Here is a 25,932-nt window from a genome sequence, read left to right on the forward strand (position 1 = left end):
TATGACGACACATCAGTCTCAAAAATTTACTCATCTTTTAGAATCATATGGGTTACTCCCAACCAATCACACTCCCACACGTGTCACTTCCATCTGTGAAAGTATACTAGATCAAATATATACAAATGTTGAATACTGTGAGGGTAAGGTTGATATTAATACTGAATCAGACCATGATAATTTTCTACTTGCAGTACCTTCAGATAATGAACCTTCTGTTAATACAACAATTTATGCTAGGGAAACGAGTGAGGTAAATATTAATAATTTTATAACCTCATTAAAGAAGGAAAACTGGGAAGAGGTTTACTTGGTAAACAATACTGATTCAAAATTTAACGCCTTTCTTGACACATTGATTTACAACTTTGAAGCCACATGTCCCATTAAAAACAAAAAATTTAAAAAAACCATTGGTAATGAATGGGTAACAAATGAAATAAAAAAATCATCTAAAGATTTAAAACAATTACATTACCTAAGAAAACAATTTCCAACACTTGATCTTGGGTATAAATTTGTCAAAAAACAACATAAAAACCTCTTGTTAAGTACGAAAAGTCAATTTTACATCAATAAAATTCAAAATTCATCAAACAAAAGTAAGTCTACTTGGCAGATTATAAATGAGCTCAATGGAAAAAAAACCCAAAAAACACATCGCAATAAAATTACATAATGAAATTATTGAAGAACCATAAATTTTATCAAATATATTTAATGATTATTTTGTAAACATACCAAAGGAAACAATAGGAAATATACAACACCTAAATCATCAAATTAAATATCCACAAAATAATTTTGAAACAGAGAGTATGTTTGTTCAATATGTTTCTGAGACAGATGTTCTCAATGTTATAAAATATAAAATTAAAAATAAGCCCTCCTGTGGTTATGATGGAATTTCAGCTGTAATATTAAAAAAAATTGCAGAATACATAGTTAAACCTCTAACTCACGTGATTAATAAGTCTCTTGAGGACGGGATATCCCAACAAAATTGAAAACTTCATTAGTGTCTCCTATTTTAAAGAAAGGTAATCCATCTGACATATCTAATTATAGACCAATCACTATTCCATCAGTAATATCAAAAGTAATTGAATATGTGGTTCTAAATCAACTAGTATCGTTTTTAGAGAGGAACAAAGTTATTATGGATAATCATCATGGTTTTCATAGCCAATACTCTACTACAACAGCAATTATCTCCTTCTATGAGAAAGTATTAATAGCTACTGAGAAGGGTGAAAATCCAACAGGAATATTTTGTGATTTAAATCGAGCTTTTGATTGTGTTCAACACGAAACTCTGCTTGATAAGTTATATAAATTTGGTATAAGAGGTAAAATTCATGACTGGTTTAGCTCGTATCTGAAAGGACGGAAACAAATTGTAAAAATCTCTCATTGTGGTAAAACATCTCGGTCATCTCCTCAAAGAAATGACATTGGGGTACCTCAAGGCTCCATTCTGGGGCCAATACTATTCGTCTTATATATTAATGAGCTACCTCTGATCTTAACTGATGCATGCACTACATTGTATGCAGATGACTCAACGCTACTTTTTACAGGAGAAAACTCTGAAATTCTGAAAACAAAAATTAACACCACAATGCTCAACTTTTCAGTCTGGTCTTCTGATATGTCTCTTCTTTTTAATACAAACAAAACAAATTGTGTAACTTTTCATACTCATCAAAACAAAAACGTACCGCCATTAAATATCTACATTAATAACACATGCATTTATAGTACTGAAAGTGTTGAATTTCTTGGAATTTTTTTGGACGAAGACTTATCATTTCGAACTCACTGTCTACAGCTTTCTAAGACACTGAACTCAAAATGTTACCAAATCAGAAATCTTAGATATACATTGAATTTGAATCATCTCCGTTCATTCAATTTTGCAGAAGTTCAATCAAGAATTAACTATGGTATTGCAGTCTGGGGTGGATCAGCATATGCACAAAATGTTTTTCTGGCTCAAAAGCGCATTATTAGATGTATTGCTAGAGTCTCATTTAACCATAGTTGTCGTGACATGAGGATTTTAACAGTTAGTGGTATTTTCATTTTAGAACTTTTGAAGAATATACACAAAGCTCGTGACGACCATATGCGTGTAGATGAACAACACAATTATGATACTAGACAGAAAGGCAAATATTGCGTTCCCTTCAGACGCTTAAATATTAGCTTAAATTCACCTACTGTACTTGGCTTAAGACTCTATAATCGACTCCCACAAAGATATAGATCCTTTTCAAACCGGAAATTTCTTATTGATGTGAAAAAGATACTAATTGATCTGTGTCCCTACTCCCTAGAAGATTATTATGAATTAATTTTGTAAAGAAAAACCTGTAAACATCTATTATTTAACTATCCTATGTTAATTGTATTTTGTCTGTAATCCTTGTTATGCATGTACATAATTTATTTTATTTTATTATTTTACTCACTGTACTTTGTTGTATGTCTATATGTTTTTTGACTTGTCCTATGGATAAATATGGATAAATAATGAATGGATAAATAAAGAATTGAATTGAATTGAAAAACTTACTTTGACTATTTTCTCTACTCCAGAAGAAGCTATCAAAAAGTTATGCCTATTATATCGCACTTGATTCACTATAGACCGATGTCCACGAAGCACCATATGTGAAGAACCCCATTCAGCTGTAAGAAAACTCAGTAAAAACCATTCAATCAAAAATTTTCATAATCTCACAATCGTCCTGTGGTATTTTCCACATGTACAAGTTGAAATCATCAGATCCGCTCAGTATGTACTCATCGTTGTATCCGGCGAAGCAGCAAGTTTTCATAGTACACGAATTGTAGTATTGGGGATGGTAAAATTGGCAAACGGGAGACTCAGATTCGGCCATGTATAGGACAGGTGGAAGACGTCTTCTTAGGGCCAGCACTTTCTTACCAGTCGAGTCAAAACAGGCACTGATGCCGCTTGTTTTGCCGCTTTGTTTGTCGTAGTGAAGAAGTTGCCTGAAATTCATCATGATTGTAGATATACATAGAACATTTATTTGGGTTGTCGCTAATATGAGTCAGAGTCAGAAATGCTTTATTGTCATAAAAGTTTAGGTTTTGTTGACAAAGCAGGCTTAAGAACTAAAACAATTGTCACTATTGGAGGCTAAAAAAGCACATTACCACAGTATATGAAGTAAAACAGATAATTACAGCACAACTGTGTGGCAAATCATTACCTCCGAAACAGGTCGAAAAAACAAAATCTTAAATGAACCAGAAAATCCAACAGCTAACCAGATGAATGACTTCTTCATGAATAACATAAACACAACTCTACTGCACTACCCCAAATCTGATGTTGACCCTATTGCTTTTATGGATAAAAAAATGAACACAAATAAGTTGATGTTCTTTAGGCCTGTAACGACAGATGAAATGAGAATAATCATAACCAAGTTAAAAAATAAAAAAACGGAAGATATAAACGGTGTGAATGTTTTAGTCATAAAAAGTGCCATTGAATGCATAACTCAACCCTTAACAGATATTATCAATACCTGTCTAAGTGAAGAATACTTCCCTCAGCAATTAAAAATTGGTAGAATCCTGCCAATTCATAAAAAAGGTGTTACATCTGAACCAAAAAATTTTCGACAGATAGCAATACTGCCAACCTTTTCAAAGATTTTCGAACACATAATTTACGAACAACTAGTAAAATACTTTGATATAAATAATCTTCTGAGTCTTCATCAATTTGGATTTCGGAAAGGAAAATCGACGTATGATACAATAAACTTTCTCACAAATAGTATAAAAGACGCCTTTGATAACCAAGAAAAATATGTGAGCGTTTTTACAGATCTTACTTCAGCATTCGACTCGGTAAATCACTCGATTTTATTGGCCAAATTAGATTTCTACGGAGTGAGAGGTGTCTGCCTGGACATGATGAAGTCATACCTTAACGAAAGATATCAAATTGTTGATCTAGGAAATACCAAAAGTGAAAAAATATTAAGAGGAGTGCCACAAGGGTCAATATTGGGGCCACTTCTGTTTCTAATCTATATCAACGGCCTACCTTACGTGATGAACTCGTTAGGCATAGACACTATATTGTATGCAGATGATGCAACCTTGGGCAAAAAAATATATAAAATAGATGATCCTCGTATGATCCATACTGACATATTAGAGAAAGTTCGATCATAATTCACACCAAATGACTTGATTCTCAATGAACAAAAAACAGAAACTCTAACTTTTGAAACAATTTGCCTAAATCGAGATAACAAAATGTCTACCAAATTTTTGGGAGTACAAATAGATTCCAACCTGAAATGGATAGACCTCATAAATAACATGTGTAGTAAACTTAGTAAGACGGTTTTTGCTATCAGAAGAATCAAAAAAATAGTAAATCAAAGTGCGGCACTTGCAACATATCATTCTCTATTTCATTCAGTCCTTAGGTATGGTATAATCAATTGGAATAATGCATCAAAGGTACATCTTAATAGAATATTTGTCATTCAAAAATCTGCAGTAAGAAGCATAATCTCTGCCAATTATGATGAAAAGTGTCGACCAATATTTGTAAAACTTAAAATAATGACCCTGTATTCAGTTATTGTCTATGAAAATCTGTTTCTTGTTCAACAAAACTTGTTGAATGAAGTTGCTCACAAGGATATACACCAACATGATACAAGAAATAAATCAAACCTTGTTCTTACAGCTAATAGGTCGAACAGAACAGATAATATAGGAATTAAGCTATACAATGCCTTATCTACCGAATTTCGTAACTTGCCATTTAGAAGATTCAAAAACTTATTGAAGAAAATATTAACCAAACATCCTTTATATGAAATTGATCAATTTTTGAAGTTATCCAAGAAGAAAGAGACACTTTTGTGGTCACCTCACGAACTTTTACTCAACTTTGAATATATATATAATACGTTAGCTATGTGTTTATAATTTGTAAAAGCTCATGGCTTTACGTTTTAGTCAAGTCTTATAAGACTGGAATTTTATCTTGTTAACTTGTATTTTTTTTTTGCAAATCTAATTTATCTACAAGCATTTTTAAAAAAATATATTGACAAATCTTACCCTCTCAAACCTATTTTAGAAATTGTATTGACGTGTCTAAAAACTGTGTGTTTCTTGAGACTAATAAATATTATTATTATTATCTGAAACATTAAAATAAAGGTCAAGAGTTAAAACAAGATATTAATATGGCTCAAGCACACTTCAAAAGTCTATGATAAGAGTCTGTGATAAAAAATTTTATATTTTGACAAAGCAGGCTTAAGAACTAAAACAATCAGAAACATTAAAACAAAGGTCAAGAATTAAAACAAGATATTAATATGGCTCAAGCACACTTCAAAAAGTCTATGGTAAAATTCTGTGATAAAAAATGTTATAAGTTGCAATTATAAGTTGCGAAGTCATCAGACAGAAATTCCTCAATACTATAATAAGCTTTATCTAGCAGAAGTTTTTTAATCTTTTTCGAAAATGTTTGTAGCATGTTAACTTTCTGATTGAAAGGGGGACATATGAGTTGAGTTCGAGATGTTATCTTTCTGCCTTTTGTGCATTAAGCAGACTGTTTTTAAAATAAAAAGGCAGTAGACTGTTAAGATGTGATGAGTTAAAAAAAGAGGCTTACAGGAATCTTGGACTCTAACTCTAATGAATTGTGAAAAGTTGACTCATTAAGTTTTGACAGCTGCTCCCCCAGAAAACAAACTCCGTACCGCAAGTGGGATTCGAAAAGTGCAAAGTATGCTTTTCTAGCAGAGCGATAATCCAAAGAGTTAGAGATAGACCTTATTGCATAACAACTTGGGGATAATTTTTTGCATAGTATACTAATATGAGTTCCAAATTTCAATTTGTTGTCTATGTTGAGGCCTAAAAATTTGTTCTTTATTTTATGATCAATGTGTTCTTCAAGAATTATATGGTCCAGGATACATTTAAATGACATTATACTAGTCTTTGATATATTGAAATACAATAAATTAGCATCACACCGTTGTTTAACTTTGCCTATATCATGCTCTACCCTAATTTTAGTGCATCAGTGCTTCTTCCATGCCAAAGTATAGAGGTGACGTCAGCAAAACTTGTGAATTTGCCTTCAATCGATATATATATGCCAGATCATTTATATATAATAAAAACAGCAAAAATACCATTTATGAGAGATTTATTTATAGCTTCTGCTAAGATATCTAATATAGTGTTTGGCAGTCTAAAGAAAATTTTAAGTGAGAGATCATCCCATCCTGAAGAGTTTTTATTTTTTACGCTAGAGAGGATTTCTTTTATCTTATTTTCAGAGGTTGGGGAATATTTGAATGAGTTCGATATGGCTATATGATTAAGGTAACTCATTGGGTTCTCATTGATTGATATTTTTTCTTTATGGTGAAATATGGTTAATGTGAAATAAATCAATTAGCAGCAAAGCTCTCTATATATATGAATGAAACTAACGAATATAATCCCTACTGAAAAAAGAAAAATGTAATGACTAGCGTCATGTATGTGTTAATCCCGAAACATGTAATAAAATCTCCGCAACGAAATTTCGCACTCCAATGTCAAACAGTGTGATAATTAACACTATCATTGCTAAATGCCTAAACATGCTAAACACATGACACTAAAACGGACAAAACTTTCGAAACAACAAAATCATTTTCACATACTGACTGCCTGTGTCACGAAAAATTGATTTATGTCATACCCAAAGCTTTCTTTTAGAAAGAAGTTAACTTTCAAACGATACACTATATTTACTATTAGTTACAAGTGGAATTATACTCACGTCTTCGGTTTTCTGCAATCCCACAGACCAATACCTTCTTCGGAGTTGGCAGTCACTAAGTAACGGGGCTTCAAGGGGTTAAACACAACCGAGTGGAAACCACTTTCCTTTTGAGCCACAACTTGACAATCTAGATATTTCAAAAGTACATGAGAAATCAACTCGAGAGACATTTCAATAACAATATTTACCTTGATTTGGTTGTTCTCTAGTATCGTATATCAATATCCGCCCATCTTCTCCTGCAGTAGCTATAATTTCATCATTTTGAGGGTGTATACTTATACCATATACTGGTTTTTCATGGGCGATAGATGTTTTTAAAGTACCCCTGGAAACGATATATTGGAATTTGGTGACTACTAAGAATATTCAAAAGAGAGTATAAACATATTTCATGTCCTGTACCTAGTCATAATGTAGATAAAAAATAACAAAACGTGTAAATGAAGGCAAAGTTATGCCTAAAGTAGTGGAACTGAATGGAAAAACCTCAAACAGTTTCTTCAGTGATGTAAATGTGCAAATGGCATCACATACATTTCCCCAAATTGAAGCACAAATGATGACTGAGAATGAGTATTGGCGATCAGCAGGAGTAAAATTTTTAAACATATCCTCCCCATATAGAAAATCTTTGTTTAGCAACATTCACTATATTCTTCCAAACTATTCGGGCTGCAAAGGAAATCTAGAAAAATAAATGCCTTAGATTTTACAAGCAGCTTCCAAGATGTACTTTTAAATAACCAAATGGTACCGTATTTCAATAATAATAATAATAATATCGTTTATTATGCATAAAAAATACATTTATATATAAAAGGAAAAGGATTAGCCAAAGGCTATCTTCCACCCCTCCGAAAAATTATACAGTGGGTGTAAGAAAATAATTATAAAAATACTTATTTACTATCATAACAATGATAGAGAAGAGAAAAAAAATAGATCATATAGTTGCTAATAAATCCAATGTCATTTTAATTTTTTTAATTTGCACTGAGCAGTAAGCATCTGTGATCTTACTTCTTTCTTAAATTGATGAATATTATGATTAAAAAGGGGTAAAATTTCATTCAGATAAGAGGAGGCTATATAAGAAAAACATCCTTGAAATTTGGAAGTACGGTGTCTAGGTAATTCTCAAATTGCCCATATGTATGTCAGAATGCCTGCTTAATAAACTATATAAATAACTAGGTGTTTCAGTTTCAAGCAACTTAAACAAAAAAACATTTATCAAATATTGGACTCTGTACATCACATTCAGCTCCTTCATTTTTAACAAAAATGGTGTGACATGTTCACCATATGGTATACACCATACGAATCGCATGCAAGCATTTTGTATACGTTGTAACTTCTGATTGTTATATTGCGACAAAAAATTGTAATACACCGAACAACAATACTCGATATGGGGGTAAATAAGAGTTTCAACTGACCTGAGTTTCATTTCTTCTGATAACTGATACTTGAATTTATATAGCGAGTTGAGTTTGAAGAATGATACTTTGAAAATGTTCGTCACATGTTCATGGAAAGACAAAGAGCTATCTATGGTTACACCAAGATTTTTAGCACTGTCTACCCAGTCAAAGTCTGCGTTATCAAGAGTGAGCCTAAAGTTACACTGAGTTTCTACTATTTGCTTCGAGACACTATGCATAAGGAAAGTTTTACTTGGATTGATTTTCAGTCCATGATTCTTCGAGTATTGGAATGTTTTGTGGAAATCTGAATTTATATTGGCCACGCAACTTTCTGTATCGGTGTTATGAGAATACAAATATAACTGTGTATCATCTGTATATAGATGTACTTGACAATGTGATAAAAAAGCGGGGTAATCAAAAATAAACACTGAAAACATCAAGGGTCCTAAAATACTTTCCTGCAGTACACCTGAGATTGTTTCTGTTAGAGATGACCATGAGTAACTGTAATATATTTTGACATTTACTCATTGATTTAAGATATTTTTTCCCAAATGAATATCCTTCTATATTCTACGAATTAGAGAACTGGTACTGAAAGTATTCCTTCTATCCTACTCAAGAATATTATATCTCTGTCTTATTTTGAAGTCACTTTTCAAAACATCTTTTGATGTAGAGGTATTTCCTGATGTAAGAACTAATATTTTTTTGATAAATGTAAATTAGCCAATAATTTGTGTGTATATTTGGGTATTTGTATATTTTTTTTAATTTCATTTGAAATTCATGTGTTACCTACATTAAAAACTTAACCTTAACTATAAGTAGGAAGAGTGATACGTGATAAATATTGCACTATATGACACTTTCTATTACTGCTAAATATCAACTGTACAAGGGTTTCCCATTCATATAATTAATGGTGAAATAAAATAAAATATTTCTTACGTATTGACTTCATGGATGAGAACTTGGTCATCGTTACCGCCGGAAAATATTTTTTCGTTGCAAGAATCGAACGTTAAACAAAAAATGTTACTTCTATGTGATGTTCTCATTACAGCTGGGGTACCCTTGCCCAGCAAGGCCCCAGCAACGGACCAGAGAAGTACGCGTTTGTCATCGCCACCTCAAACAAAAATTTACTAATGATTTTCTGCATGATTATTTTTTGAATTTTCAACTTACCGGAAACCAAATATTCCCCGTTCAGCGAAAACTCTATGGCATTCACACACCCATAATGTGACATCAGGTTCATTCTGTATAAACTCCTTGCTTTGGCTAGTCTGGAATTGAATAACTTATTTTTAGTAAAAATATTGCTCTTATACTGTCTGTTGGTGACATAATATGCGGGATTAATAATTAGTGGCTTAGCCATTTTTATTTCGGTTGACAAATCATTCACCAAATGAGGTCTTTGTTGACAAAAATTATGTGACTTTTCAACTAATAAACTCTGGGATATTTCATGAACAGCTGATGAGAACTTGGTTAATTCGAGCATGGAATAGATAACCAGATTCTATGAATCAGTAGTTCTCTAACATTTTTGATGTGACACTGGCAACGTTGTTTATATATTTTGAACGAACCGAAAAGACTTACCTTTGCCACTAGCCCACTAGCCGTATATTTTTCTTCTTCGTTAAGTCTTTTCGGTTCGTAGTAGAAAACAGAGAAAATAATTTTTTAGATAAACTACTTCTCAATTATTTTTTTTTCAGTTTAATCTTCCTCTTGAAGATGATCACTTGGTGATCAAAACACGTGTCGATATTACTGGGGAAGAACTCCAGTAATATTCTTTATTTCTCAATTGAATTTTTTCAGTTTTAGGGTTTCACAGTCATACCTACTTGAAGTATTTCTACAGTATTTTTCGATAACTTCAACCCACAGCAAAAATATTTTGTTTAAAATATACATTTCTATTATTTTGGGTATAAATACATTGGATTAAATTGAAATATATTAAATTTTTTCCGATATTATTGTAATATTATTGAAATTTATTTCATCATCAAAAACTTGCAAACATTTTTCAATGATGAAAGTTTTTCGAGTACTTACTGAATTTGAACAAATTCTCATCAAATATCTACAAATTTCATCCAGAGTTTTTTAAATCCGAACTAAATATTGAATATTTTTTTGCTGGGCGAAAACCTCATTCAGATGCCAAGTGCATTTATTTCTTGTAAGAGTTGAATAACTTACATGTTGTTACATAAGTATATTCTATCCTTTTTTTGATGAGTTTAATCTGTAGACAGTATACTTTTTCTAAGAATGAAATTATTTTTTTTAATGTTTTTCATTCAAAATTTAAAAAAAAAACACATATGAATATTCGCCTAAATTTGCAATATGATGAGCCTAAGATAACTCTTCCTTCCAAAATATAGTCCACACTGAGATACATTTGTAATAATAATTAGGTGTGGTAATATTCCTCAATTATTGGGTCAATGTATTCAAAATTATCGATATAAGTATCTATTATATTGGGATGTAAATTATACATTTCTGCTTCGCTTCTATCGTCAAAGAAAGCGGACGTATCTCATTAACGTGGAGACGAAGAGTCCATTTTGTACACATTTTTTTGTTTTACTGTGCGTTTTTCTGTCATCTGAATTGCTTACATCGCAATCTCATATAGATATGCAGTATTGTTAATCGTAATATATGATTATTATCGTATATGCAATAAAATAGTATGAGGCATTTAAGGTATTTCGAGTGGGATGACTCGAATGCCCCAGGAATGGTGATGATATGATCATAAGACTGGCAAATTGTCCCAGATTAATCAAGCAAGCAGGTATAACATTTTTCTTGGTAGTTTTTGCTTTATATTATATTATTTATTATTCAGCTCTGAAGTTTGCATGTCAATACAATTTTTTAATTATTTTCAGGCGCTTAGTAAACTTGTTAGTTAATGTACTCAAAATTGAACAAGAAGGTTTTTGGCGCCAGTGTATTTCAAACACAATTTATGGGATGTTTGTCTAAAAACCATAACCAAATATAAACAAAACGAATATCAAGGTCGGAGTAATAACACAAAAGAAATAAATGTACTCATATGTGATAATAGTAAAACCTCTAGTACTCAGAAAAGGTGAATACCTACATTTTGTTACCCATAGTTCCGTGTTGATCTAGCTTCATAATGAGGGAATGGTACCTTTCAGTACTTAATTTTTTGCATTATTGAAAATGCCGAATATTCAAAGCCACCAAAAAGAATACCTCTGGCGGTAGGTATATGCTGTACAAATGGATCGTTACTTTTCTCAGTTGCAAATTTTCACAAGTAGGGGTCCATCATTTGTCAAAATTTAAGTATCGGTGCTTTTTAAAGAATGTTTCTATTATTATTATTGATCAGTAGATTGAAATTCGAATTGATTTTTCTATTAATATCATAAACATAATTAATTATGGTTGTAGTGCTGATGTTAATCTCGAATGACGCTAACGTTTGGGAAAAGTTATTCGAATTCAGGGTTAAATCGTGTAGAAATTGAAGATAATTTTGTCAAATTTTAATATGTCAAAAAAAGAGTTCAGAAGTTCTTTCACTTTTTGAGGTATCTGAAAACAACATCAGTCATTTGCGAAAAAATAGAAAACACCTGCAGGTTTACTATTTCAATTTTTATACGAGTATCTTAGGTTTTTAGTGTTCAGACCACATATTTCATAACTATATCGTAGGAAAAAAACCAATACAAAAACGTGCTTATAAGTCTATTAGTCCCTTTGAATTGAACATACCATAGAAAATCCAATCCATATTTGAGCAATAAGAGCTAATCAAACATATAACATATACGTCAATATTCAGTTGTATGAGAGAAAGTTAAAAGTATTTCCAACGTATACCGTTAGAAAATACGATTTCAGCTAGGAAAATGTTGTAATGCCATATTCCGAATTTTGTTCCTGACTCGTTCATGCTTATCCGAATATTTGTAATAATATTGTGAATTGCAAATCATAAAATAACCTTCAAATTGAGCGTGCATACCTACACGACTGTTGTCAACTGTCGTTGTTTTAATTCAAATATTGAATCTCTGCTCAAAAGTTTTTTGGTTAACGATGAAGAACATGCACATATTTACTGAAAGAATACGGTTTGTATTCACTTTTGTATATTACGAAAAATGAAGTCAACATGTCCACTTTATATTTATAGACAGTTTTCTGTAAGAGCATGGTGATAGAGGGGGACTACGTGTACGTCATAACTTTAGTTTATTATCTTTTGGCATGGCCATTTGACGTCATCGTTTAACAAGACCTGGCAGTTGAAGTTTGAAAAATTCATGGTTTGAAGTGGCTCAAGAAATTTAACACCTTGTAAAATATTTCATCGACCATATTTCTATAGCCCAAAAACAGTAGCAAAAGCATTTTCTTTAAATTAATTCAGTTGAATCTGGTAAATGGAACAACAATTAGTTAGTCAAGTACGTGGGTATTACTGGAGTTCTATCCCAACAACAAAACGTTTTTTAACACCTCGACATGTGTTTCAATCACCAAGTGATCATCTTCAAGAGATGTTAAAAAGAACGGTTTGGTGTTGGGATAGAACTCCAGTAATATTCATTACTACACCAAAGGTCCCAAACAGTGCATCACAGGTATGTGGAGACTTTCATTCTTGAAATGAAGAATACCTTCATAATTCCAAGGGTCGGTGGTTCAAAATCCCTCAAATAGCAACTTTCAACGTGAACGCTGTGAAACGTGTCATTTGGGGTTATGCTTGAATTACTTGTAGTTCTGTGTATACGTCGTAGTTCTAAGCATCGTTCGATTCTTTGAATTTGTATTCTTGGGCTTATTCACATGCATTTATGCATCATCATTCGCATCATTCGCAGAGATCCAAATGTCAACACCAAACCACTAATTTTTCGTCAATTGAGAGTCAAATCGCAGATCTGCGGATGTTTCATGAATATCAACTTCTTAGGATTCGTTGGATGTGACGTTGCGAGCGACGAGAGATTTTAGAATAGCCGCCCTTGGGCCCTATTTTTTATTCACTCAGTTCTACAAAAACGCAGTTCTGGGAATTGTTCGTGCGAACGATTATTTGAATATTCTATTCTTGAATTCGTTACGATCACGCATCAAATTGATTTGCATTTATGCGAATGTTTCAAGAATATCATTTCCTCCAGAATGGTTCGTCACGTGCATACGTTGCGAACGACGAGTGATTTGTGAATAACCGCCTGTGGCGTTTACTGCTTTTGTTTCGTAATTCATAAAAAAGAAGAAGAAAATTCGTTAACAACGCTCGTGACCAATGGTATTGACATTTGAGATAGCGATGTTGCCAGGTAAATATTTATTTCAGAATTGAGTACAAACCGCTCAGAGTAATAATAAACCGCAACTTAACTATTTTAGGCTCGAGTGTATTCCGTTACTCTAATACGAAATACTGTGTCATAGATGTTATATTATGCCAACTGTATTCATATCTAAAAAATTGTGTTGTGAATAAACAAAAAAAACACATATGGACACATATTGGACCATAAAACGTAACGATATTGTTCCTTTATTGAGTTCTGATACATACATACATTAACATATGATGAAACATAAAAAAGCTAGGACTTATAATAATATAAAAATTCTTGATTTGACGTTTCGAAACGTTTCAAATGTAAAATACGTGTGCATAATATGTAACATTAGGCGTTAGTACTGACAATTTACATTCAAAGTTCAATAACAAATACATGTATAACAAATGCAAAATGTTCTCAGCAGTGATATGTTCTATGCATTTGAAGGTGGCTCACACAGTGAGAACCCATATTGTTGTATCTCATCCTCAGAAGGAAAAATACAAGTGTTCTTTGTAACTTGTCCACTAACAAAAATTTGGTCTCATTAATTATAACTGATTTGTTGTTAGTACCCCTACTCTCAAGACAAAGACTGCAACTTGTTGCAACTTCAATTAATATCGTCAATAACATTGAATCGGTAAAATATACTACTGATTCGATGATATCATCATGTATACCTTTTTTGTTTTCAAAGAATTCCTAAATGCTATTTCATTTTCAGAGAATAATGTCTCGGAAACTAAATGAAGGAAATATTTGAAGGATAAAGGTTATTGTCAGTCACATCGAAATATTCTCAAAATTTAATTAAAAAGATGGAGCGTCTCTAAAAATAGTTTTAATTTAGCATATTTACTGACATATGGTGGTCAAATTATGAGTTAATATTGTACAGATTCAACATATATTTCACCAGAATTCGTAACGAATATAATAAATAGATTGAAAGATCATCATTGTAATATACCAATACCAAATTTCATTGAAAAATGTACTCAGAGAAATAATAATGAAATTAATTCGAAAATTAAAATAACTGTGGATTTATAGTTGAAATCATTTTCTCTAGTCATACAAATTTTCGGCAAAAATTATCTATTTCATTTTTCTGGGAAATGTTATGTTTATACAGGTTCAGAGCTAACAAGATTTCTAGATGATATAGGTACACAGATAATTAAAATTTGTGACTTGATTTTCTTATAACAACAATTTTCATCTGATCAAACCAGACTTCTCTTTCTTATGATTTGCGATAAATTAGTATCATATTGGATGTATTTTTGTCCATCTATAGAAAAAAAGAAGAATGTCCTAAACCAGAAGAGAGAACACATCTTCAGATGCAAAAGTAACTTCATACTTTTGAATATGATTCGGGACCAAGGTAATTTTGAAAATTTTCAATTTCAATTCATTCCCGTTTTGGTACATCGCTACAATTCTTCTAGATTTTGAAGCATAGGAAGTTTATGACTACCGGGAGGTAGCTACATACAACGAAGGTTTTTTATATTCAGTGATTGGATGATTTTCTGAGAACATAGTGAAGATAAACTGTTTTTGAGACGAATCTTAGAAATAATTCTGTTCCGACAGCCACTTGGTTTAAACAGGTTGGAGCCTGGTTCCCTTACCCTTTCGACTGGGATGGCGGCATGAATGTCCTGGGTGTTTGGATGAAGATATTGTTCATCTTTTAACGGAGGACATGAGGGCCTCAATCGACAGGGTGTCTGGGCCTTCTATATGGTCTTCAGCATAATCTATAGCTTCCCGAACTAACGGATTATCGTGGGTTTCTGCGCAAAAACTTGCCGATTCCTCAATTGAATGGATAGCTTAATGGAAGGCAGCTGCAAATCTCTGAGGATGTCTTCATTCCATACGAACCACGGAGCATTCACTATCATCTGTATTACTTTATTTTGCAATCTCTCCAGATACTAGACGGAGCCGCTTGTCCTCAGACGCCTGAAGCATACATGATGACAGGCTTGAACATCGTTTTATAGATCGTAATATTGTTTTTAAGGCTTAATTTGGAACGTCTGTTGATCAGAAGGTACAGACTTTTGATCCGACCCTCGATCTTTCCCTTCACGGTTGTGATGTGCGGGTTCCAGGTGAGCCAACGGTCTATTAGAAGGCCGAGGTACTTTACCCGCGCTTGCCAATCGATCTACTTTCCAGAGATCCTCACTTTTCTGGCCGGATAAGATATCATTCTTCCCATGGTTATCGCCTGAGCCTTTTCCAGGTTCACTCGGATCTTCCATTCGAGGTACCAGCACTCGAGGTCGTCCAATACACGTTGCATGTAGACGACGCCGAGCTCCCGACCCATGAAAGATGAGAGGAGAGCCGTGTCATCGGCGTACATAAATAATTCTGTTCTTGGAGGAAACCAAATTTAATTTGTGTTGTACGGCATTCGGGAGGACCACAGAGTGAGCGACACCTAGAGTTGACGATTCGAACGTTAAACTCAGGGAGAACATTGATTAATGCTATAAGAAACCACAGTCAAACATTCAAATGGTAATTCTGATATTCGTTCAAACAAATATAAATATTACTAGAATTAAACAGTATTTGTTATGCCACCTTCCAGTTCACTTTTTGATTATCTTTGGAAGGGTGGAAAGTGAATTACCTAGAAATAATAATTTATTTTTTCTTCAGTTTGAAAAAGTTCATTTAGGAATAAACATTCTTTGAAAAGATAGCTTCATTACCTACATGTTAATGAACAAAATGTTCGAACAAAAAGTAAAAGTCTCACTTTGCAGGACCGGTTATAATTCTCATATCAAGTTGGTAGTCTTCCACAGTGCTTGGAGAGGCGTAGAACAAGTTTATTTTTTAACAAGTTTCGACCAAAACTTCGTCAAACAATTGATATTTTCTTCACAGATTGTTTTGTTAAAACGTCTTTTTGAACATAATTTTAGATCATTTCCAAACTTATAATAAAAACTACTCACGGCTTGGCTAATTTCACTTTTTCTCTGAATGTTGAATGCGTGATGGATCATCTATTGTGAAAGCAGTGAAAACGGAAAATGAATCGAAAGTGAACATATGAAATTTTCACAATCTACATATTTCCTTTGTGCATCACAGAGACAAGGTGAAATTAGCCAGACCGTAGAGCTCCATTTCTTGATTTTCTCAAAAGGGTTCCCAACGAGGTTCATTGAGAATAATTGACTCTTCATCCATACATATATACAATATGACTTTAAACAACCGTATCGCAAGCGTCTCAACAATTATTATTCGCTTGGTCTTCGTTGTTCACTTCCCTGTCCACTTCGTTATTATTTTGATTATCCCGGTAATTTTGTTCGCTGTTCGTGTTACTAACGACAAAACAGCCACTCTCGATCATATTATGGTTCATTTCATTCACCGCACGAACGTTCGAATTCTCCAAATCGATACTTTCGTAGTTTTTGTTCATTAGGCTAATCTCACTATACGAGGGAGGGAAATCTGGGAACACGTCTTCGTAGGTGGGCGGCGGACACCCCAGGGATGTGGGCGAGATACCTTTGCTGGTTTCGCTAGAATCTAGAATGCTGGGCGTGCTGCCCAACTGTCTTTGAGGATGGATCAGATCTGCGCTGAGTTCCATGAGTTCCATGTCGGTGTGGACGACCCTCCGGTCTACGACGAGCATTCTGCCATTCGGGAGGAGAATTACTGTTGGGGACGTCTCTTCTGTGACTCTGCTAGCTGGAATAGTAAAACATTGGTTCGTTAATATATGGGAGCCATATACACTTTATTTTCAAATGCAATAAAACTATCGAAATCAACTAAGCTCCATCAACTTGACAATAGTGTGGTGGGCCCCAAATACCTTGTATACTGGTGGGTACATTTTCAAGGCCGGTGTTTTACAAATTGTTCGATGTTTTCGGGTTTATTAGCCGTGGTCTGCAGGTATAAAAACCGGCAGTAGGCGTGGAGTCACCTCAGACAGACAGTGAGTCAGGCCACCAAGCCAATCACACGTAGTCACTTTGAACTTGGAAGTAATGGGGAATGTTCTTCCTGACGAAAATCAAGTAGTTTACATAAAAGAGCTCTAAAACAACGCATTTTAAACTTATCATTTTAACCTTTTTCTTTAAACAATTATTTAAATACTCACAAAAGAGAAATGAAATGATGCATTCAACATTTAAAGGGATTCGTTTCTATTTCACCATTTGGCAACATCGGTTATAGCTAATAAAGGACAATCATAATAATACTACCGTCTTTATTATCTTCTAATACATTCAAATCAAATTAATCATGTACAGTTCATTTATTATAAGAAGACAAAAGGCGAAGATCAATTTACATGATGACAAGTCATCATTCAATTGCTCTTCCACTTAACCTCAAATCTGTTACCTGAATGAGACAAACAAAGATGACATATTTCAGAGGCGTGCTGTTCTGTTTACATATGTTCCGAGTTCCGAGACATTCTGTGACATATGACATTTTGTGCACTTAACCTACCTTCCTCTATATAAATAAATAACAAAACAACTGTTGTTTATGTGGCTTGTGGAGGTGGTATTGAACTATAATTTATATTTTACCTTAATTGTTGATTTATAAAGATAATTTTCCTTTTTTAAAGTGGAATATCTAGGTACGTATAAATTATTTCAACTTGATATAGGCGCTGTTGCCAATATGTGAATTAGAAACAAATCCCTTTAAAAATTAAAACCCAACATTTGAAACATCAATTTGAATACTTTTCGAAGTGAATTTGAAAAACTCATGAATTAAACTCAACTTTATTTTGTTCAAACTTTCATTTGCTGTAATAACCCAAATTGAGGAACATTCCCCATTGTGAACTGATGAGAATGACGAGGTCGGCGTAATCGAGATCGCACGTTGAAACGTTAGACCACTCCATCGTTGAAATGTCATGCATTTTTTCAAACAATGTATTTCAAGACACCCTGTAAATTTTTTCTGTTATGTTTACACACATCTGATATTTTTTAGTCTTAGTAATCTCCTGATGAGGCTAACGCGTCGAGAGATCATAAATGATAAATGACAAATGACGGGCGGCCATTGTTTTTCTCGAGTTAAATCGATGATCAAATCTATGACCAGTCCGAGGACAAATTTGAGGTCCAAGTCAAGGTCTTATCTCGAGGCCCAAATTGAGGCTTAACAATTTTTTTTTGGGATGCCTTATCCTAATTCGAGGCCCAAGTCAAGATCCTCGAGGCCAGAATATTTTCTTGAGGATATTTAACGTAAAATTTTTGGAGGACCCATTAGAGGTCCTACTTTGAGGACCACACCGAGGACTACACCGATGTCCCATTCAGGGCTCAAACATTTTTGGTGGTACCTCATCCTAGTTCGAGATCCAAGTCGAGGTCCTATCTCCAGGCCCAAATCTGTTGGAGAACAATTTGAATTTCCCGCTGTGCGCGCGGTAAATTATGATTGGTCGACTGGGTGATGACGAAAAGTGGAGGAGTGTGGGTGATCTCAAGTGAGGTCTTTCCTAGTACCGGCAGACCACGGCTAATAAAGCGGGAAACATCGGGCACCTTGTATACTGTTTGCATAACGGAGCGGAATTGGCAAATGAGTCCAATTAACAAAATGATGGGGGCTTGTTGAATTTGCCGTTAAACTAAACTAGGTGTTACAGTATATTTTCGACACCATCTCGTCATATTATTGACGACATCATTTCGGCCACAAACAAAAAGCAGTACACAGGGTTGATTTTATTGGATTTCAGTAGAGCGTTTGATACGATAATGATAGATATGTTGACGAATGTAGGTTTCGCAGAAAAATCCTTATTGCTGTATGCAATGATGTATGCAAATGCAATATGAATGGTCTCTTGAAAAAAATATCATTTATTTTCAAAAAATAATATATAGGTTTATCAGTATTAGTGATATCTCAGAAAAAGTAAGGGCGATATTAATTATCATTATTCCTTTTTCTGTCAGAATTTAAACAGACAGATTATTATTGATGAAAGCACATATGGGTTTGAAAACGACATGTGTTAAATTGAACAACTAGTGAACATAGAAAAAAGAATGTCGTTGCAGTTCGAAAAGATATTACAGTTTAAAGTAGACTCCTTAAAACGAACAAAACTTTCATGAAAACCTTATAGTAAATAGATCAACACTATTTATTTCAACACTAAATGAACCATCAATAATTTTTAACAGATTGTAAAAATGACGCTAGATTATGAAAATGTTGGCAATGTCCTCCGACGTCAAATATTAGGTTTGTTTTGGTACTGTATTTTGAACAGTTATTGAAACGTCCCGTATCGACGCTGAATCAATGCGCAGAACATTACAGTCACAGAACAGTTCTGGAACGGTCCCAACAAGTAAAAAACCAAAACATATAAAAAAATTATTCTGACAAGTGTATACACAAAGATTGGAGGTTAGGTACCTCTACTCTGGTATAACGATCATTGGACTTTTGAGTTAGTTTAAAGACAAGAGTGAAAAAGTTAAGCAAATATATAATAAAAGTGTAATGATGTTTTTGAAAAAATGAGAGTAACAGGAATTAACAAAGACGTTATCTCCGGTTATCCAAAATTTAATTGAAAATATATTGTCCCCTCTTTGTGATCTTATACTAATGAGTTTGATAAAAACATGCCGAGAATAAAGTTTTGGAATCGTAAAAGATGTGATAATAATAATGATTAATATTAGTCCTACATACATTTGACTTTTATGGAATAAGAATAATGTTGATATATAATTTTGTCTTATTTACAGGTCACAATGAACTCTCCGAGTTTCTTTGTTTCACCGGAGACAGTATTGTAGATAAAATACCAAATGAAACACCAACTAAATTACGGATAAAAATGAGATTGAGAAAACGTTACTACCAAAATCCACAACGCAAATGAAAAATTTTAACTGAACCAAAACACATTTTACTAACTGCGCATGATCGAACCGTACCGAGTTGTTAACCAAAACAAACCTATTTCTCTGTCAAATTCTGAACTGGAGAATAGAATTATGCCAATGAGGAAATAATTTAAACACACGTGTACTTGAAACGTGATGGAATATAGTTCAAAATTTAGGAAAACCCTATTGTTCGAAATTATTCAAGATTAGTATGTATAATAGATTATAATACTTATTTTTTTTATCATTCACTTTCAGAGAAGTGCATTTTTGAATGCTCTTGATAATTGACGATTTATGTGGCAACATCCAATCAATTATCATCGTTCGATAAGTAGAATTCGGAACATCTGGTGTGAAATGTATCTATTACCTCCACCAGAACAAAAATACTGCCACTCGACAAATTCAGACATAGTCACAGTATTTATACAGAAATACTGTGACATAGTTATTCGTCATTCTTCATCTTTGTTTAATACCAAAGACGGTATTAACATACCTTATTTTATACTTGTTGACCATTTTAGGAACTGGCCCAAAGTTTCAAAGATCAATACTGTGAATAACCTCATTCCCTTTGTTAGTTAACAATATAAATATCAATCAGTCAGGAACAAAACATTCACTGCCCAAGTCATAGTTATAAATGGGTTAGGACAAAACCCAAAATATCTCGAGCTTTTCCGGAACAATTGCGTGTATTTTTGTTTGTTTTTTTCAGCAGAACAATGAGTCAAGGCTGTATTATCCGAAATTAGATTTTATAATTAGATAGATGTTGCTGATAGATAAGGATCTAGGATAGCAATTGTTGGGTCATTCAGGTACAGACTGTTAGCAATTATCTTTGTTTATCCGGTAGTTATCTACAGACATAAAATATTAACAAGATCATCTCGACAATAGATATTTCCAAAAATCAATCAATATCATTCGTAAGTTCTATAAGAAAATAGTTCTTTCATCAAGAAGTGATACCCAAACTTTTCTATTTCGAAAGAAAATGGAAGTTTCAAAAACGACTGTGACGTTACTACCATTGAGACTTATCCCCCTTTCAAACCATGTTCCAAAATGTATATCACTTTTGTAAAGCAGAAAATCTACATAAATGAATATACGACATAATTAGTCAATTAGTACTATTCAATCAAATATCTCTTTTAACAAAATTCCAAATATAAGGTCTCATTATTTCAAGTGAAAATCTAACAGTAATGTATGTTTTTTGAATACGTTTTGAAGTCTTTATGCTTCTAAATTTCGGAAGTAACCAACATAACGACCCCAAAAACAAGTTGGCAATGTCGCAGGCACAGTGTTGCCAAATTCTATCAATGTTAGTGATGCCACTACCTTCGATTTTACTCGATTTTGAAAAAACTACAGACAAAAAATTGTGAAAAACGAGGTTCAAAAATTCTGTTTGAATCAATTCTTCCGTTAACCAGCTATCATCCCCCTACGAACAACAATCCTCAAAAGTTGAAACTTGTGCGAGCCATGGATTAACGAGGTTTCACTTTTTAACGTACGATTTTCATTATAAGTGTAGTTTTTTTCAATTATGTGGTTATCCTAATATCAGTGAAAAGGACTATTCATAAAAACTTTTCTGAGAAAACTACTGAAATCACAACGATTAGAAATTTAAGGAGATTAATTTTGTCTTCGCATCAGTTACATGATTATACCCAAATATTGATAATGATGTTTACAAAAAAAACATTTCAGAGACATATGGCGTTCCAACGAATAATATTCTTTAATATTACAAAATTACCAATATAAACGAGCATTATGGCTCAGAAAAAGATAACAAACATTTTCTATAAAAGTCGAGTGGCTGAAGACACTCAGTAGTTATTTGTTTTTTTCTTTAGTTTTATTGGAGATGTATTTAAATCTATTGCAGATTCTAAATTAGGTTATAGATCTTCCTGGATTTCATTATGAAACGACTGTTTCTTGAAGAGTTTGCATGCAATTAATCATATTTTTTTGCTGCTGTTATTACATATACTGCATTTAGTGCTATATAGGTTAGGTTATTAGTTTTATTTGGTTTCATTTTACAATAAAATAATCGTATCATACCTTGAAATTTGCAATAAATTATTTGTTCAGAATTACTTTTCTACAGAACATCAGATAGCTTTTTAGTATCACCAAATAAGGAGATTCGATTGTGATCTGTTCATGTGATTCCGCTGCTGTCTCTAGACGCTTGTTGATAAATATTGAAGAAATATAGAATATTCATTAATTTATTAAGTATATGTATTTTGTTTAATACTGACTTTACTTTGTAGTGCCAATAACGATTCATTCAAATCAATCAAAATAATATAATTATGTAGCTAAAAATTTAGTGCATGGACGCGGATGTTCATCAGCTGACTAAGTAGTAAGTAAGCAGGTAAATCTAAAATGAAACAGAAATTAACGGCAACTATAAATATAATTTAAAGGGTTTTGAAATTTCATCTTGTTTGACACCCAATTTAATTATATTACCTAATCAAATCTTGATGGGTTCTTTCGTTTTTCTAAAAAAACTTGGCTCAGATCTCGACAATGGATCTTTCCGCTTTTGATTGGACACTGAATATGTATATGTATTATTAGTTCTGTGTAATAATAAACGTATTCCCGATGTATTCTGCAATGTTTAACCTCTTACTATGAGACATAATAAAATTGGACACTCTGCACACCTATAACCCATTTCAGCAAACATTGTAATGAAAACAGGCACATAACTTCCAGAAATATTTTTGGCATGCTCCACATTTCATATTAATAACATAAAATAAAAAGCATAGGTTAGTGCGATGTTAAAAAAGTAGGTACATGTAAAACGAACAACACTGCTGATTCACTGTAGGTTTACCTGTTTTTTCAGTTCTGATACTTCATTTATTTCGTCCCTTGTGTCATAACCATATCGCCTTGTATATACTGAAACGTCGGAAAAAATAACGTTTATTTTCGAAAAATATTTTACAAAAGATAGTCATAGATATGACTTCATGGACATTTTGTACAATCAGTATTTTTTTAATTTGTGTTGATTATCCATCAGTAAAATTGAAGGGAAATTTGGATCGCAAAATAATAGAAATAGTTATATAAGACATTGAATTTATCTAGCTAAACAAAGTGTTGATGAGTTCAAGTGACAACGAAATTCAGTAAGGTAAGGTAGTGGAAAAATCGAATTAATGAAAACGTATGATACCTATATTTTGGAAGTTTTGTCAACAATATCGTCAGTAATGATATGACAGATGTTAAAATTGTTTTATCAATGTTGAAAAGTATCTGCCGTCCATTACAAAAGCCAGGTAGTTGGGAACACAAACATATGAAATCTGTAAAACATTGAAAACATGAAAACTGATAGGTGGAGGGTGGAGTAACTCAAATGACAAATGACACCACTGTCACCAAATCAAGAATCAAGGATCACAAAATCTAGTGGATTTTAATAACAGCAGTCGTGACTTATCGGGTAATTCCGTACACTAGGGTGAATTTGATTGGCTGGAGGTAAGAAAGTAAGGTAGACAGTTGAATATTGAACATCTCCTGGTTGATATGCAGTTTCTATAGTTCATCTCTTTAACTTTTCTGCATGATCTCATTTCATGTTTACATGCACTAGGCTTAATAGTTTGTATATATTTGTTTGGCAAGTAATTCTCATCATTTTCCTGGCAAAGGAAGATCAGTTCACAAATAAAATTGTTCGAATGTATGGAGTCGTTATTTTAAAGTTTATTTAACTTGCCACAAAGATTCAGTGTAACTTCTAAATTCCCCACTGAATACTCTCGTACTGTTTTCTAAGAACGAAGACATCAAAGACCCAAAAAATATACAAACTGACATTAAACAATCTTTAGATGTTCCTTTTTATATCCTTTGGTTTTTGAAACAGTGGAAGAAATTTCGTTGAAATATATTAGTATGAACAGATATATTTTCAAACTTTTTCAGTATTGAAAGAAAATCTCTACACTTTGAGACTTCTATCTATCGAATCTAAGACTATTAGATATACCAATGAGGTGACTGAGTTATTTTTGCTTATCTAAAACCGCCGAATCTTCATTAATTAATGATAGTCATTAAGTATAATCATTGGGGTAAACTTTTCAGTTTGCCCTTCATTACACTTCATCAGATTCTCCACAAAAAATATTTTTCAAAAACTATTATTGCTCAACTCCGCCCAACCATGATGCCGTGTACTAGGTCAGTTAAAAAAATAGGGTGAATGTTCAAATTTCGCGGGCATTCTATTAGCGATTTTTCAATTTGTTATGTTGGTACACTCGTCTCGAAGATATGTTCACAGTTTCAGCTGTTTAACATGTTTAGTTTGTTGCGTGTTAGGCGCATGAGCATCAGTCAGCAATTGTTGAATGACGTCATCGGCGGTCATAACTGTCGCCAAATCATGAGGCGTTTTCTGGCGTTCATGTATTCAAAACGTATTCGTCTGTGATTCAAATACATTCATTCTGGCGTTGAAACGATTTCGTCACATCAACTAAAATTTGAAACGTATTCATCATGATTCAAAACTAGCGAGAGGTTGGTTTTGAAACGAAATTTGACATTACGTTACGTCAGTTGTCAATTTCTGCTTTATTTTGATCATTATAGTTTATAAAGTGCTGAAAACTTGTCACCAAATACGTTGCGAGGATGTACAAAATGAAGCTAGAAAATTATTACTTGTATAAATCCGATTATAATTGACGTTAGAGAAAATTGAAAAGTTTGTTTTTATTATTGAATTTGACATCTGACAGAAATTGAATCATTCTATTCTGGCGAATATTATTATTAATGCCGTAACTACGAATCGCTTTTGAATACACGTTTGAATACGATTAAACGTCAGAAAACACCTATGGGTCAATGGTTATGACATCGAAACCAAAGTTCAATCGTCCCAATGAAAGAGCCCAGAAGAGCCAATACAAAAAAGGCACGCCAAGTTCGATTAACTCAGATCCACTTCAGTGTGGGCTCCACCTGTAGTAGCAATATAATTTTGAAACTCCTGGCTGGATATCCCTGGCAGCTGAAGCCATTAATGGAAAAAGAAGAACTGCTAACTGTTTTTTCTTCGACTACCGTGGCGTGGTGCATCTTGCCACGAGTTGCCAACCGTAGCGAAATTCCGCTACCGTAGTGCAATTGGTAGCGGCGTAGCGGATTTGAACATAAAGTAGCGGAATTTTCTACAAATAATCAAT

At 33.1% G+C, this 25,932-nt stretch overlaps 2 protein-coding genes across 3 annotated transcripts in view; both read right to left on the reverse strand.

Moving 5' to 3' along the window:
- Positions 1-9,799, reverse strand: part of LOC111511956 (DDB1- and CUL4-associated factor 5) — a 34,936-nt gene extending 25,137 nt beyond the window's left edge. Inside the window, exons 1-6 of the mRNA XM_074179662.1 lie at positions 9,493-9,799; positions 9,253-9,433; positions 7,057-7,196; positions 6,866-6,995; positions 2,747-3,021; positions 2,579-2,694 (exon numbers count right to left, since the gene is read on the reverse strand). Of these exons, the coding sequence (XP_074035763.1) occupies positions 2,579-2,694; positions 2,747-3,021; positions 6,866-6,995; positions 7,057-7,196; positions 9,253-9,433; positions 9,493-9,688 (1,038 nt within the window). The 5' untranslated portion in view covers positions 9,689-9,799. The remainder of the gene's footprint in view (positions 1-2,578; positions 2,695-2,746; positions 3,022-6,865; positions 6,996-7,056; positions 7,197-9,252; positions 9,434-9,492) is intronic.
- A 4,071-nt stretch (positions 9,800-13,870) lies between these two features.
- The window catches only part of LOC111504989 (uncharacterized), a 49,824-nt gene continuing 37,762 nt past the window's right edge, over positions 13,871-25,932 (reverse strand). Inside the window, exons 3-4 of one of the 2 annotated variants that reach the window (XM_074179666.1) lie at positions 23,553-23,620; positions 17,267-17,441 (exon numbers count right to left, since the gene is read on the reverse strand). In XM_074179666.1, the coding sequence (XP_074035767.1) occupies positions 17,406-17,441; positions 23,553-23,620 (104 nt within the window). In that variant the 3' untranslated portion in view covers positions 17,267-17,405. Of the gene's footprint in view, positions 17,442-23,552; positions 23,621-25,932 lie in introns of both variants that reach the window. The other variant, XM_074179665.1, reaches the window with a different exon arrangement.

This window comes from Leptinotarsa decemlineata, unplaced genomic scaffold, assembly GCF_025532065.1.
Source record: "Leptinotarsa decemlineata unplaced genomic scaffold, Ldec_3_MD MMD2_tig00026282_RagTag_RagTag, whole genome shotgun sequence".
NCBI lineage: Eukaryota > Metazoa > Arthropoda > Insecta > Coleoptera > Chrysomelidae > Leptinotarsa > Leptinotarsa decemlineata.